Here is a 14,019-nt window from a genome sequence, read left to right on the forward strand (position 1 = left end):
CGTCGCCGTCAACGCCGACGGAGCCTGAGGCAGCACGTCGGACCCCCCCCACCCACCCCCCCACCCACCCCCCACCCACCCCCCCACCCACCCTGATTGTCGCCGTTCGGAATTCAGCGGCCGCCTCGGTGACCACCGCGGTGGTGCGATAACCACGACGATAACCACGAAGATAACCAGAACGATAACCACGACACCGCCACGCACCGTCTCCTTCACGCTGAGCGTCGTCCGCAGGGACCAGGCCCGGTTGGCACTGCGCGCACGGAAATCGTCGCCCCCCCCCCCCCCCCGTCAGTCGTCCAAACACGACTCACCCCGCTGCCTTGAGTTCTCACCACCTGGCTGAACAAAACAAACTCGCAACACGTCGTCGCTTCCTCACTCGACCCTCGCCCGCTCGAACCTCGCCCACTCGACCTCGCTCGCTTGAACCTCGCTCGCTTGAACCTCGCTCGCTTGAACCTCGCTCGCTTGACCCTCGCTCGACCCCCCGCCAGACTCGGCGTTCCCCACGCACGGCCGCCCGGCTCTGAGCCGGACCCCACCCCCCACCCGTGCCGCTCTCACTCTCATCCCCGGATCATTCACAAGACCGTCGAAACAAACACGGCCCCGCTGTTAATTGTCGTGTTGATGCACCACAGCACGGCCGGGCACATTCACTCTGCGGTTTGTCGAGTTTTGTGTCCAACTCGGACCCACATCTCTCGGAGCGCTCCTTGCCGATGAACATCTGGGCATTTCCCCAGTAGTGTTTCAAGCGGAGCCTGACTGCTGATGAGACACCGAATGTCGAAACCGGTCGAGGTCTCTGCTCGTGTTGAACCGACGCTGTTGTAATAAACCAAAATCACTCCCAGAAGGAAAGGCCGATGGGAAGTGCAAAATAATAATGCTTTTGATTTTGGTGTTCCTGCGTTATTTACGAATGTGTTAAAGTTTATATGTATAACTTCATTGTGCTTGTGCACCGCTGCCAACGCAACATCAACACCTTGTTAAAGACAACGCCGAAGAGCCCTGGGTTTGGTCGTGCACGAAGCTGCTCGTGGTCCATCCCAAGCCGCATCCACCGCACGAACCACGGCAGTCGATGTGGAACAGTGAAACTCTGCAGCAGTAGCGGTGCGACCATGGCCATCATCCAGAGCAGCAGAGGCCGTGCACAGCGGGGGATGACGCGATGCCCCATCCACGACAAACAGCAGCAGAAGATGCTGGTTAGGAGGTGCGGTGGCTGATAATTTAGTTTGATACAAACATTTTTTTCGTGGGGGGGTACGGGTGGGGTGGGGGGTACGGGTGGGGTGGGTGGGTACGGGTGGGGTGGGTGGGTACGGGTGGCGTGGGTACGGGTGGGGTGGGGTACGGGTCGAGTGGGGGGGTACGGGTGGGGGGGTACGGGTGGGATGGGTGGGTACGGGTGGGGTGGGTACGGTACGGGTGGGGTACGGGTCGGGTGGGGTGGGGTACGGGTCGAGTCGGGGGGGTACGGGTGGGGTGGGGGGGTACGGGTGGAGTGGGGGGGTACGGGTGGTGGGTCGTCTTCAGCTGTCCAGGTCACAGGTGAAACATCACCCCCGACCCTGCTCCGTGCCGAGTCTTGTTGTTGGGGGAGGGGTGATGTAGTCTGTGATGAGTACGGTTGGCTCACGTACGGTGCTAAAGAAGTTCAACAGCACAAGCAGAACTCTGCACCGGTTTTGACATTCGGTCTCTCATCAGCAGTGCCAGTCAGGCTTCGTCCCCCCTTCAAAGCCACTGAGTCTTTGTCGTGTTCTCATTACTCGTGCACCACTGACAACGCAGCAGCATCATTGCCCGAAACGTCGCCTATTATTTAGATTTGCCCTTTAAGGTCACATTGTGATTATTGTCGTGTCAAGCTCTGACGTCATCGTGGTCGCGAGCCCCCCCCCCTCAAAAAAAACCCCACCCCTCCATTTCCCCCCACCCCAATCCCCCCCCAATCCCCCCCCCCCCCCGCAATCCCCCCCCCCCCGCAATCCCCCCCACCCCCAATCCCCCCCACCCCAATCCCCCCCCACCCCATCTCCCGCCCCCTACGCCCCGCCCCTCCCCCCAGCTTCCGCGCCCCGCCCCCTACGCCCCACCCCTCCCCCCAGCTTCTGCGCCCCGCCCCCTACGCCCCGCCCCTCCCCCCAGCTTCTGCGCCCCGCCCCCTACGCCCCGCCCCTCCCCCCAGCTTCTGCGCCCCGCCCCCTACGCCCCGCCCCTCCCCCCAGCTTCTGCGCCCCGCCCCCTACGCCCCGCCCCTCCCCCCAGCTTCTGCGCCCCGCCCCCTACGCCCCGCCCCGCCCCCCAGCTTCCGCGCCCCGCCCCCTACGCCACGCCCCGCCCCCCAGCTTCCGCGCCCCGCCCCCTACGCCCCGCCCCTCCCCCCAGCTTCCGCGCCCCGCCCCCTACGCCCCGCCCCCCAGCTTCTGCGCCCCGCCCCCTACGCCCCGCCCCTCCCCCCAGCTTCCGCGCCCCGCCCCCTACGCCCCGCCCCGCCCCCTACGCCCCGCCCCTCCCCCCAGCTTCCGCGCCCCGCCCCCTACGCCCCGCCCCGCCCCCCAGCTTCTGCGCCCCGCCCCCTACGCCCCGCCCCTCCCCCCAGCTTCCGCGCCCCGCCTCCTACGTCCCGCCCCGCCCCCCAGCTTCTGCGCCCCGCCCCCTACGCCCCGCCCCTCCCCCCAGCTTCCGCGCCCCGCCCCCCAGCGCGGCGAAGGAGACTTCGGGGTCGCAGCGCCACGCGGGGACGCCCCGAGCAGGTCACTCGCTCCACTGCGGCGTGGCACACTCCTCGTGGTAGAACACAGACACATCACACTCTATAGATACATCACACTACACAGATACATTTGTAAGGTCTATTATATATAGATAAGTTATATAGATCGTTACTTCATCCGGAGGCCGCTCGACTCCGATCGCCACATTGCACGCACGTGTGGGTTCGCGAGTCGCGGGGGTCGAGAGCGGGGCAGCATAGGAGTACGGTACAACCGTCGGCCGTGGCTGCTCTGACTGCTGCCCTCCCGTGCCGGAGGCTGCAGGGCAGCCCCGCAGCGAGCGAGGCAGGGAAGGGGGGGGGGGCAGGGAAGGGGGGGGGGGGCAGGGAAGGGGGGGGGCAGGGAAGGGGGGGGGGCAAGGAAGGGGGGGGGTGTTGCCTGCGTCTCGCTGTCGGTGCGGGGTCGTTGGGCGACGTAGGGTGCGAAAAAAGTTCGACTCGCCACCGACGAGCCCGCACGGGACTTCACACAGGACGCTGACAAGGCGACGGAGCTCAGACGAACCACCTCTTACATAGTCCACCTCTTACATAGTCCACCTCTTACATAGTCCACCTCTTACATAGTTCACCTCTTACATAGTCCACCTCTTACATAGTCCACCTCTTACATCGTCCACCTCCTGCTGCTCTTTCTGCTGCTGCTGCTGAAATCTGCGCAGGCTCCGTGCAGGCCCCATAGGCCGTGATGTACACAATGTGACGTAGTCTGTGACGTAGCCTCTGTCACGTAGCCTCTGTGACGTAGACTCTGTGATGTAGTCTCTGTGCTATAGACCGCTATGAACTGTAATGGAGTTCTAGGCTGTGCTATAGACTGGTTTAGAGCTCTCGACTGTGCTGTGGCCTCTCCCACACCGACTGGTCTGGAGCTGCTGTCCCTCGCAGTAGCCTCAGTCTCACGTGGGACAGAAACCTCAATCCGCTCCCGGTCCTGGGGGTCTGGTGGCGTGGCTGGGAGCGGCACAGCCACGGCACAGCCACGGCACAGCCACGGCACAGCCACGGCACAGCCACGGCACAGCCACGGCACAGCCACGGCACAGCCACGGCACAGCCACGGCACAGCCACGGCACAGCCACGGCACAGCCACGGCACAGCCACGGCACAGCCACGGCACAGCCACGGCCGCCCGGCTTGCCGAGTGCCATGCTTCGAAACGGGCGGCAAGGAGAGGTGGCTCGGAGGGTTGACAATGGCCGTGTGGTAGACACTGCCCACACTGCTCACGTCTGGGGCCAGGATGTGTCTCCTCAAGGGTCTAATATGTGGATGCCACGGTGGCGAGATGTGAGCTATCTCACCTGCTTTACAGGAGATTCTCGCTTTATTTCTTGAGTTTCAGCCACACCTTTTATCAACGGGTTCTCAAGTTTAGCGAGCTGGTGGGCTTTGCCCGATCACCAAGCTCGCACTGCTGAGATTCTGGTTTTGAGCACCGGTTCTATGTCTCTCTGTTTCTTTCACTCGTGATGGCCGTGTCAGAGACGCTGAGCCACCATGGTTGAGAAGTGAGATCCTGGGTCTGGGTTTCGCTGATATTGGCCGTGCCAGATGGGACTCAAGCTGGGCAGTAACAACTCACGATGACGTGAGCGGTTCCCGCATTCCGTCAGGCACTGTTGCGATTGTTGACGGTTGCCCTCTGCGCGTGCGTGCAGGTTCTCGTCGCTGCCATGGCATTCCGCGACGCGTGGAAGCGGTACCGCGTGCTCATCGTGATGGGCGCTGGCCTCGTGTCAGTCCACTTCGGCTGGTACCGTCTGCAGGACAACCCCGCGTTCCGGGGGTACGGCGTCAAGGACGGCCCGCAGCCACGCGGCCTCACAGAGCACCCGAGCGGTGTGGGCGGCCTGCCCTCGGCGAAGCCGTCCACCTAGCGGAGGCGGCAGAGCGACGTCCACCCGACGTCCACCCGCGTCGGTACGGCAACCGACACCGCCCACGGTGCGCCCCAGCTCGGAAGCTGAGCAGGGGTGCCACGGTTCTGAGATGTTAACTACCTCGCCTGGTATACAGGAGAAGGTCGTGGGTTCGATCCTGACGCTTGCTGTATATTTGGAGTTTGTGTGTTCTCCCTGTGGTCGTGTGGATTTTCTCCGGGTCCTCTGGTTTTTCCCTCCATATAGACTCAACATCATGCGTTTCGAGTGTTTGGCAGCTAGAAATTTACACGTGACGATAATCCACTACTTTGTTGAGCTAGAATGAGTGATAGCTCAGTTGGCCTTACCCATTAAAATAAAACAGAAATTAGTTTAGGTTTTGACCCTGGTTAGTGCTTGTAGGCCTAAGACCGAACCGCTCGGGATGCACTGCCCGGTCCCATCGCCTCTCAGACGCCAAGGTGGAGTTGAGACCGGGTGGTGCGTGGATGGGTCACCACTGTGCGTCAGCAGGTGTTATAGGCTACGGGGCTGAGGGGTTGTGGGCAGCAGAGGGCAGTGCACCTGCTTAATTTTCTGTGATCCCCCATCTTCAACACGCAATGACCGGCATGGTGAAGTATGGTCAAATAACCCCCACGACCCATAAGTAGATTGACAAACAGTCTCTTAAGCGTCCGTGGTGGTTTTCAGATGTTTCATCAGCCAAGCAGTCCCCTTGCCTTGCCTAGTCCGAGTGCCATGCTGCCTGGGCCAGGGTGCACCGGGAGGAGGGGAGGGCATGGGTCGGGCCTCCTGGGTCTGTGCCTTATCGGATGAGGCGCAGGCCACGTTCAAATCTAATGGTTCTCTTTTAACGTACGCATGCACGTAACCAGGGGATTAAATCCTTCAAGACACATGAAGCAGCATTGCTTTCCTTTACAAGGGCGACTTGGGGTCTTTCTCGAGTGCAACTGTGTGGGAAAACAAAAGCGACAACGTTCCGTTGTTTTTAACACGGGGCGTTAAATGGCATTTGCAGAATAAGAACGCAATAGAGTTAAGACGCGGGAAATGTTCGCCGCGTAACGTTATCTCTGGGCAAGCAACAGCCAGCGGAGCGGAGCGTGCGTGTGGCTGCAGAGGAACGGCATGGTGGTGGGGGGCGAGCGGGAACCCTCTCCAGTATCCCGTAGAGGTCTCGACTGTGCTGTGGCCTCTCCCACACCAACTGGTCTGGAGCTGCTGTCCCTCGTAGCAGCCTCAGTATTCCTCACGTGGGACAGAAACCTCAAGCCGCTCCCGGTGCAGTGGCGATGCCGGCCCTGGGGGTCTGGTGGCGTGGCCGGGAGCGGCACATCCGCGGCGGTGCTGCCCAGCTGGCACAGCCACCCGGCTCCGAGACGGGCGGTAGGAAGAGGTCGCGGCAGGTGGCTCCGAGGGTGTCACAGTGGCTGTGTGGTAGAAACTGTGTCGGCACTACTGACATCCTCATTATTAAGCCTGGGGTCATGATTTGACCCCAGGCCTAATATATCTCGGAGGGTTCATGATGGCCAGGGGTCGGCAACTTGCGGCGGCTCGTTGGCTTAGTCCCCTTGCGGGCAGCCGTTTTATTTACTTAAATCTTACACGTAATTTACCGCGAAGGTGATTGATGAAATATGGCAGGAAATGGGTCGCTATGCAATGTCTTCGTGACGTCAAACTGTGTTCTTGTTAAAGAATAACGAAGGGGGGGGGGCACAACTAAATAGACGCGGTTTATTCCATCGTCTGTTTAAGTCAGAATGTGTGTTGTCGTCACCTGCTGTGTACCCGCTGCTGTGTTTGTGTACAAGTCGCTCTCTCTATGCGCGGTGCTGCGGCTCTCCAACTATTTTGGTCAAAGACAAAAAACAAGAAAATGCCTCCTTTGAAAGGCTGCCGGACCCCTCCTCGTGACAATCGAGCTGGCTCCGCTGAGATCCGAGGTTCGAATCTGGGTCTCAGCCGCCCGTGATTAAACGCCGGGGGCTCTCTTGCGTGCAGCGCCCAGGGATGATCTCAGTCAGCGATGGCTTTGGGTGGCATGAACCGGTGGGCTGGGGTGGCTCCGGGTGTTCCTTGCGGCCGTAGCCACTCGTGTAACCAATGCTGGACATTTACTTTTGTTTGTTATTTCGCTATTTATTGTTTGCGCTCTACTACCGTCTTGTCCTGTGTGCCTGTACACTTCTGGCCCCGGTGTTAACTTGCGTTCCCCGTTGCACAGAGGGGCTTTGAAGCGCGCCCGAGGGTCGTGGTGGCGGTGGTGAGGAAAAACGTGGAGCGGAGCGACCCGAGGGGGAACTGGAGCGGGGAGCTGTCGGCAAAACCTGGACTGCTGTAGCGCAGGAGGGAAGGCTCGGAGCGGCGTTCATCTTGCGGCGGACCAGGCGGTGGAGAGGATGTGGAGACGTGACGCTCCCACACAAGTGGGGACGCCTCTCCGGGTTAAGACTTTTGTTGTTTCAACCGGAAACAATCTGCGCTGCAACACTGCGTACTCGTGGGCTCTCCGTGGCTGGCTTTTTCATGACTTTGGGGTGACATTCTTGTAAAGGCTTCCTAAACGTTGTTTTGATGCCATCTAAAGTAATCCAGCCGTGTTGACTTGTTGGCCTATAACAAGGCTGCGCGCACTACAGCGGCGGTATGGTGATGTTACGTGGCGTGCAAGGTATGATGGGAAGACTAATTCTATTTATTGGTCGCACTCGCACCTTTTGCCATCTACAAATCGCCTTTTGCGTGTACTATTATCACTTTTCCGACGTTGGATTATAAGATGTGGTTTATATTGGGTTGCAGCCGCCCTTTTAAAGCATCCAGAAACAAATATTCGTGGGTGTTGGTCATTTTTTTTTATATTTGCTCTATGATATTTTGAGGGATTGGCACAGAAACTGAAAAATATAGGTTGGTGAATTTCCAAATCTGCGGTCGTGTTTGGATTCCAGTCCCCTTTCCAACCTCTCGACATTGTTGTTGGCCGAGGTTCAAAGAAAGTTCACCGTTTCTAACCCCCACTTTCTTGGCCCATGGTGAAACATGTTGACTTTCAGACTGTTGTTCCAGATATAACCAATAAACTTGACTTCAGTCAACTCCTGATTATCCGTGGTGATTGGTGGGGGGCATGGTTAAAATAAAAAAAACAGATAATGGAAACCATGTCAATGAGGCTGTACAATAAACTCGTCGTGCCCAGAAGCCAGCAGTTGGAATTGCAACAAAGATTTAGTTTCTACTCAATCTGTATCCATACGAAAAAAGTATAAGCCAACATGTAGCAGCTGGCTCCCTTCGTTATGAACTATTTAATTAACTTTTATTTTACCGGGTAAAACCCACCACTATATAGCTCTTTTTCAGAAGCGACCTGGTCACATCGGAGCTCAACAAAGTGGCTCATGTGGAAATTTATAGCAGCCAAATAATCGAAATGCACGTTTCTAAATGTAGAGTGAAAAACCGGAGGTCGCGGAGAAGAATCCACGCAACCACGGGTCAAACATGCAAACTCCAAATATACATGCGTCGGGGTCGGCATCGAACCCTCTCGACCTCCTGTATACCAGGCAAGGTGGTTAATATCTTGCCACTCTGGTGCTGGGATAACGCGGATTCCAGCCGAGTGGGAAGACAGGCACCAGCGTGCTCGGTTCCGTTATTGTGATGACGTTTGTTCACTCATGAGGGCCTCACCGAGTCTCAACATTCAGGGATGTCAACTCTCGGATTACCTCGGGAAATGGGGAGGGGGGTGCAGAGGTAGGCACTAAATCATCAACCCTTGAGTGAAGAGCAGATCATACGATTGGCGTGGGTGTAAAGTATTTATTGGCAAGCATGAATAGAGATCAATGCAGAATGTAACGATACACCATGCGGACACGTTATAAAACCACAAGGTGAAACGATCCATGAAAAAACAATCATTCTGGAAGGGGCGTCGTGAAAAGATGACAATTCGGATTTGTCTTGAGAATCCCTAACACACTCGTGGAGTGCACAAGCAACGAGTTCCAGTCTTAAGAGTTCATGAAAAAGCTCCCCACACGTGGAGTGAAACTTCACTTCCTGAAGAAGCTCCCGGCACGTGCAGCGAAACGTCGGACTTCAATCCGAAGGTCAGGCGGCACAGCCTGCAAACGCTTCGGGCAGTGCTGCAAAAACAACCTACGCAGTCGCCTTTGCAATAAGAATTAACATTTGCGGGGCGCATTAAATCCGTAGATCCCAAGCGAGTCACAGATCCGAGTGGGATTGGCCGTGGCGGGGACGGAGCGAGCGCCCTCCTCACAGAATGTCCCGGTGCCCCGTCTCCGTCAGCATGGCCTCCAGCGCGAGCTTTGCGGCGTCGGTGACGTACGGCTGGTGCAGCCACGCCGACAGGTAGACCATGGAGAGGCTGGGCGACGGGGCATGCGCCATCTCCGCCACCAGCACGCGCCTCAGCCGCAGCTCCTCGCTGTACTGCGCCTGCAGCTGGGCCGACACCTCGTCTGTGTCCACAGCAGAGGTCGCAAACGGGTTTTGATTCCTTACCCGTACCCGGTCGCAAACGGGTACCCGTATCCTACCCGGCTACCGGCCGGGTATCGGGTAGGGTACGGGTACCCGATTGCGACCTCTGGGATGAAGCCATGTTGCAGGCGCGGGTGGGTTGATTCTAGGAACTTGAATTGTGAGAAGAGACAAGACGTTGGAAAATGAGTGACAAACGGTGACTCACCAGTGACTCACGGCCTACTCGTACCCAGCCGCACCAGGGTCGCAAACGGGTACGGGTAGCCGGGTATCGGGTAGGGTACGGGTATCGGGTACCCGATTGCGACCTCTGGTCCACAGCGCGGAGTGCGCCAGACAGAGGGGGGGGCGCGACGGGTCGGGGCAGAGCGGGTAAACAAACGCGTAAGTGGTCACGACTTTGAGGTCGCGATTCGATGCTCGAGTCCACCCTTGTTTTGTTAACCCTGTCCTGCTCGTCTTGTGCCTATGACAAAATTGGCCGGAGTGCACCCAATCTCATCACACATTGGAAGCCAAGCAAGGACTGAGCCTGGATAGTGCTTGGATGGGCGCGGGAGAGGGGGGTAAGGGGGAGGAAGAACGGGAGAAGAGGACTGGGGGGGAGAGGGAGGGGGACTCGGGGGGGAGGGGGATTATGGTGGAGAGCTGAGGGTAATGCCACAAAATCCATAATTGTACTGTACTACCTATGCTTACGGGTAAGTTGTGCTTACGGGGAGATTGTGCTTACAGAAGGCTGTTGCTCCGACAGAATCAGAATCTTCATTTAACTACAGGAGGAATCCTATGAGCTGTGAAGCTCTTTTTCACAGGTCTCAAGTATGGCCGGGTCAGCGAGTTACAACAGCAGAGACAATAGTGAGCAAGTCACTAGATATTAATCAACAGATAATAATGACTTTGGAGGTTGTGTGCTGCAGAAGGCTGTTGTACTCACGGAAGGTTGTTGTCGGCCAGGAACGGAAGAGCGGAGTTGGCCTCCACGCTTGCTTGTTCTGGTACCACTCCAGGTCGCACACGGCCTGCAGCGTCGACGTCAGCTTCTCCATCGTTTGCAGCAGTCCCCTCTGCAACAGCGGGAGCGACGCGCGGCTTTGTGCGTTTAGTTTGTTGTCCTTATCCCCCCCGCCCAGCACCGCCGGCGAGCACGGTTGGCCACATACGGTGCGTAAGAAGTTGAAGACACATCGCCCGGTGAATGTTTATTCAGTTATTTATTCGTGAGAGCCACGCTGAGCCCTCGGACTCCTTTTCAGGAGGGTCCTGCCGCTTACATTGGGAGTTTTATTTTAAGATGTTTTCAGCCATTTAGTGTTTATCATGCAAGTGGGAGGAAGCCGGAGTTGAATAATTTTACACATTCCATCCAGGGTAACCATGTCTGTACGAACCGGCGGGGGGGGAGGCACGGTGGGCCACGGTGGCTAGGAGATGTTAACTACCTCGCCTGGTATGCTGGAGGTCGTGGGTTCGATCCCGACCCTGACGCCTGCTGCTGTATATGTGGAGTTGGCGTTTCTCTCCCCACGTGGTCACGTGGATTATTCTCCGGGTCTTCCGGTTTTTCCCTCCGCATTCAAAATCAACATCACGCATTCAGAGTATTTGGCTGCTTTCCATTTCCACACGATAAGCCACTTCATTGAGCTATCATTTGTGGCCAGGTCGCTTCTGAAAAAGAGCTATACACCTTAATGGGCTTCACCAGCAAATTAATTTAAAAAATATAGTTTATAAGTTGTATAGATCTCTCTGCCAACCTATAGCACAGTCGAGAACTGTATGTCAGTATGTGGGACTTGTGTGGACACCCGGCAAGGCACACACATAGCGTGACATCACATCGTGTTGCCGAATGGCCCTGGGTGTGTCATTGTGCAGTCATTAAGAACCAGTTTTATTCGCGAGTTTGTGAAACCTGCATTCAAACGCAGCAGTTCGGAGATGTTGCGCAGTGCCCTGGCTTGGTATGGACCGCTTGACCAGAGTCAACCACTCAATCCCAGGGTTTTAATCCAGGATCTCGGTGAATTGCTGCCGCCGCCGCCGCCGCAGACGACAACGACAACGCACACTCACCAACTTCTCCCACACCTCCACGAGTTGGTTGCAGTCTCTCTCCAGTTCCTGGTATCGTGCTGATTCCGCGGCCGATGCTTCCGCAGTCGGCGCAGAATTGCCCTCCTTCCTGCCCAGGGAGGGATTCGTTCCACGCGTGTCAATCGCTACGGGTGGCATCTCGTCGCCATAGTTGGCGCTCGATTATCCGCTTGCGCGCTGTCCGCGGGCGTGCGAATTAACCGTGCTTTCGGGAAGACTGGCACTATTTGGACACGTGCAGGATGGACAACAAGAAAATTAAAATCATGTTGTTCAGGAAAAATGGAAGGAACCGGAAAGAGAGGAAGACCTCACGGAGAATGACTTGACAAGATCGGTGTTAGACAGTTGTGGCCACTACTTAGGCACGTTGGGGCGCAGGAGACGAGAGGAAAGTGGCAACAAACGACGCAGTGGGCACCCACGGGGCTGTCTGCAATACGTAATGTGACGATGAGCGGGAAAAAATAAATATAATATATAAAAAAATAGGATTTCTCACCTTTTTATTTATATCGTGTATTATTTGCTTTTCTCTGTTATGTCTGTCACGTGTGTTTTTAATTGACGAAACCCGACTTATGAGCTTCTGAGCACTCACACGTTACTTCAAAATAAACTGAACTGAAACTGATATAATCGTTTAGGTTCTGCCCAGAAAGGGAAAAAACCTATCCTTATTTTTTCACACTTCGATACTGGCAAAATAAGTAATATTTAAAAAAACTTTTTTTTAAACTCGCTTTAATGAAATGTACCGTACTAGTAATGGAAGAACTCCACGACTCCAGGAAGTGGCCCGAAGCTTGCCATAACGTCAGTTGACCGTGGACAATTAGAGCCAAGCCGAAACATAACGTATAAAAATAATGTTTAAAAATATGTTATTTTTTTTTTAATGATAGAATAAGGTATTGTCATCAGTATGACATAAGTATACCAAGTTTGCAGTCGATACCACATTGGGAAGTGGGTAAAAATTCAGTGACAATATTTGAGGATACAACAACAACAACAGACAGAGTGAGTTAAATAAAAGCGTGTAAAAAGGTCCCATTTTATATATAAATATGACAAAAACATTCCCCCCACACGCGCACCCGGCACGAACCAATCGGCAAGTGGCGAGCGGCGTCCCGGGACTCACGGCGACGCGAGGCGGGAGTTGGCCACCCTGGAGGCGAGGGCCAAGCCCGACTCGACGACCAGGCGGTCCCACTTGGCGACGGCGTTGTGCCAGTCGGCGGCCACGTCCCGCACCTTCCTGCCGCTGGGGCTCGCGGCCGGGGACGACGACGAGGGGGAGGCCATTGCCGGACCCTCCCCTTCGCGCTGCGGTCAAAGAGGGGGGGGGTCAAGGGGTCAGGGTAGGGTCATGCGGTAGCTCCTCGCTTAACGCGTTTTTCGCTTAACACGCATCTATGGCCGCGTTGTGCGAGGAATTACCGTGCGCTCTTTGGTTCTTCTCCATTCCCACGCAATAAGCAACTGGTGACCATCATTACACTTTGACGTTCCCACCGCTAAAATCGCGCTATTTAACAGTTTAACACAAATAATATAAATTTCGATTTAAAGCTTTCGTGACTGCAGGGATTCATCTTCTTGGTTCTTTCGGTAAAGTCACGTAGAAGGGAAATAATACAATAATATAATTTCTGCTCGTCACGTTTCCCTGAAGGGCGCCAACGGTTGCCCAAGATCTGCGGTCCTCTCCGTACGCGTGAATGATCGCCATCGAGTGGGATGCTGCGATTCGGCTCGCCGCAGTCAGTACCTGTGCACGAAAGGAAGATGCTTGGCGACTGAAGCTGGGGAGGTTTTTCTTCGCGGCCCTTCCCGTTCGAAACGAGCGCGCGGAGTCCTCGCGGGCAATCAGCGACAACGCCGAGGCGACCTGGAGGGGAAGAGAGAGAAAAAAACCCTCTAATCTGGCATAGCGGAGTGAGAGATGTAACGATTCCGATTCTAGATTGTGTTATTAAACTAATCGATTCTTCGTCTCACCGGTTTGTTTATCAGCCGTAGCGACACGCACCGTTGCCTCTTGGTAAACTATTTACTCACCGACTAACAATCGATTATCTCACCGACTAACAATCGATTATCTCGGCGACTAATAATCGATTATCTTAACCCACGATTGCTGTACGAGAATCGATTGCAGTGCGGGAAACGCGTGCTCAGCAGCAGGGGCTTCTGTTTGCTGCTTGGCGGAAACACGTGAGCGATGGTGACGTCACGCGCGCAGCGACTTCTGCCGCTGTCAGACAGAAGCTGTTGATGACGTCACGCGCGTAAGTTTTTATAATACAACCTATCGATGACGTCATAAACTAAGTAACTTCGCAGCTCCAGAAGTGACGGATGACGTCACCCGCGCTGTGAACAGCCGCACGCACAGAAGCGATCGATGTGACGCAATCAACTTGCCTGCCGCTCTGAGGCGACTTTTCTGATCAAGTTGCTGCTATGAAATGTCCAAATGATGTTGGGCCACTTCGTTGGGCTATCAATTTGTGGTGGGCAGGTCGCTTCTGAAAAATAAGTTAACGCCTCAAGTGGGCTTTGCCTGGTATGGGGGCCGTCAATTAATGACGTCATGTAATTTTGGACGTTGTTTGACCCCCCCCCCCCCATGTCACGCGGCGTCACAAAGTCAGACCCCCCCCCCTGAAATATGACGTCACAAAGCT

The 14,019-nt window shown here is 55.9% G+C and overlaps 2 protein-coding genes across 4 annotated transcripts; one reads left to right on the top strand and one right to left on the bottom strand.

The window, feature by feature from the left end:
- The first annotated feature begins 2,685 nt into the window (after window positions 1–2,685).
- LOC133356367 (uncharacterized) lies at window positions 2,686–7,794 on the top strand. Of its 3 annotated transcripts, none has more exons than XR_009756841.1 (3): window positions 2,686–2,777; window positions 4,460–4,745; window positions 6,921–7,794. XR_009756841.1 is itself a non-coding variant. In XM_061573847.1 (3 exons), the coding sequence occupies exon 2, from the start codon at window positions 4,475–4,477 to the stop codon at window positions 4,676–4,678; it is 204 nt and encodes a 67-aa protein (XP_061429831.1). In that variant the 5' UTR covers window positions 2,686–2,777; window positions 4,460–4,474; the 3' UTR covers window positions 4,679–4,721; window positions 6,921–7,794. The 3 variants fall into 3 exon arrangements, 2 of the variants coding, with proteins under 2 accessions (XP_061429831.1, XP_061429832.1); XM_061573847.1 differs by having other exon boundaries at window positions 4,460–4,721; XM_061573848.1 differs by having other exon boundaries at window positions 2,721–2,814; window positions 4,460–4,721.
- Window positions 7,795–8,498: 704 nt separating this feature from the next.
- On the bottom strand, window positions 8,499–13,615 carry LOC133356339 (cyclin-dependent kinase 2-interacting protein-like). Its single transcript, XM_061573812.1, has 5 exons — window positions 13,101–13,615; window positions 12,471–12,655; window positions 11,303–11,411; window positions 10,161–10,290; window positions 8,499–9,195 (listed from the first exon to the last, which is right to left on the bottom strand). Exons 2-5 carry the CDS (start codon window positions 12,632–12,634, stop codon window positions 8,990–8,992), a joined length of 609 nt encoding a protein of 202 aa, XP_061429796.1. The 5' UTR covers window positions 12,635–12,655; window positions 13,101–13,615; the 3' UTR covers window positions 8,499–8,989.
- Window positions 13,616–14,019: the final 404 nt, after the last annotated feature.

Source organism: Lethenteron reissneri, chromosome 53 (assembly GCF_015708825.2).
Source record: "Lethenteron reissneri isolate LAM-NWPU_2019-01 chromosome 53, ASM1570882v1, whole genome shotgun sequence".
Classification (NCBI taxonomy): domain Eukaryota; kingdom Metazoa; phylum Chordata; class Hyperoartia; order Petromyzontiformes; family Petromyzontidae; genus Lethenteron; species Lethenteron reissneri.

Coding starts and splice junctions, on each gene's coding strand:
- LOC133356367 (XM_061573847.1), top strand. CDS start 4,475: ATGGCATTCCGCGACGCGTGGAAGCGGTACCGCGTGCTCATCGTGATG.
- LOC133356339 (XM_061573812.1), bottom strand. CDS start 12,634: ATGGCCTCCCCCTCGTCGTCGTCCCCGGCCGCGAGCCCCAGCGGCAGG. Junction 10,291..11,302: donor TGGAGGTGTGGGAGAAGTTG/GTGAGTGTGCGT, acceptor CCGCTGTTGCAG/AGGGGACTGCTGCAAACGAT. Junction 9,196..10,160: donor CTGGCCGACAACAACCTTCC/GTGAGTACAACA, acceptor CTGTGGACACAG/ACGAGGTGTCGGCCCAGCTG.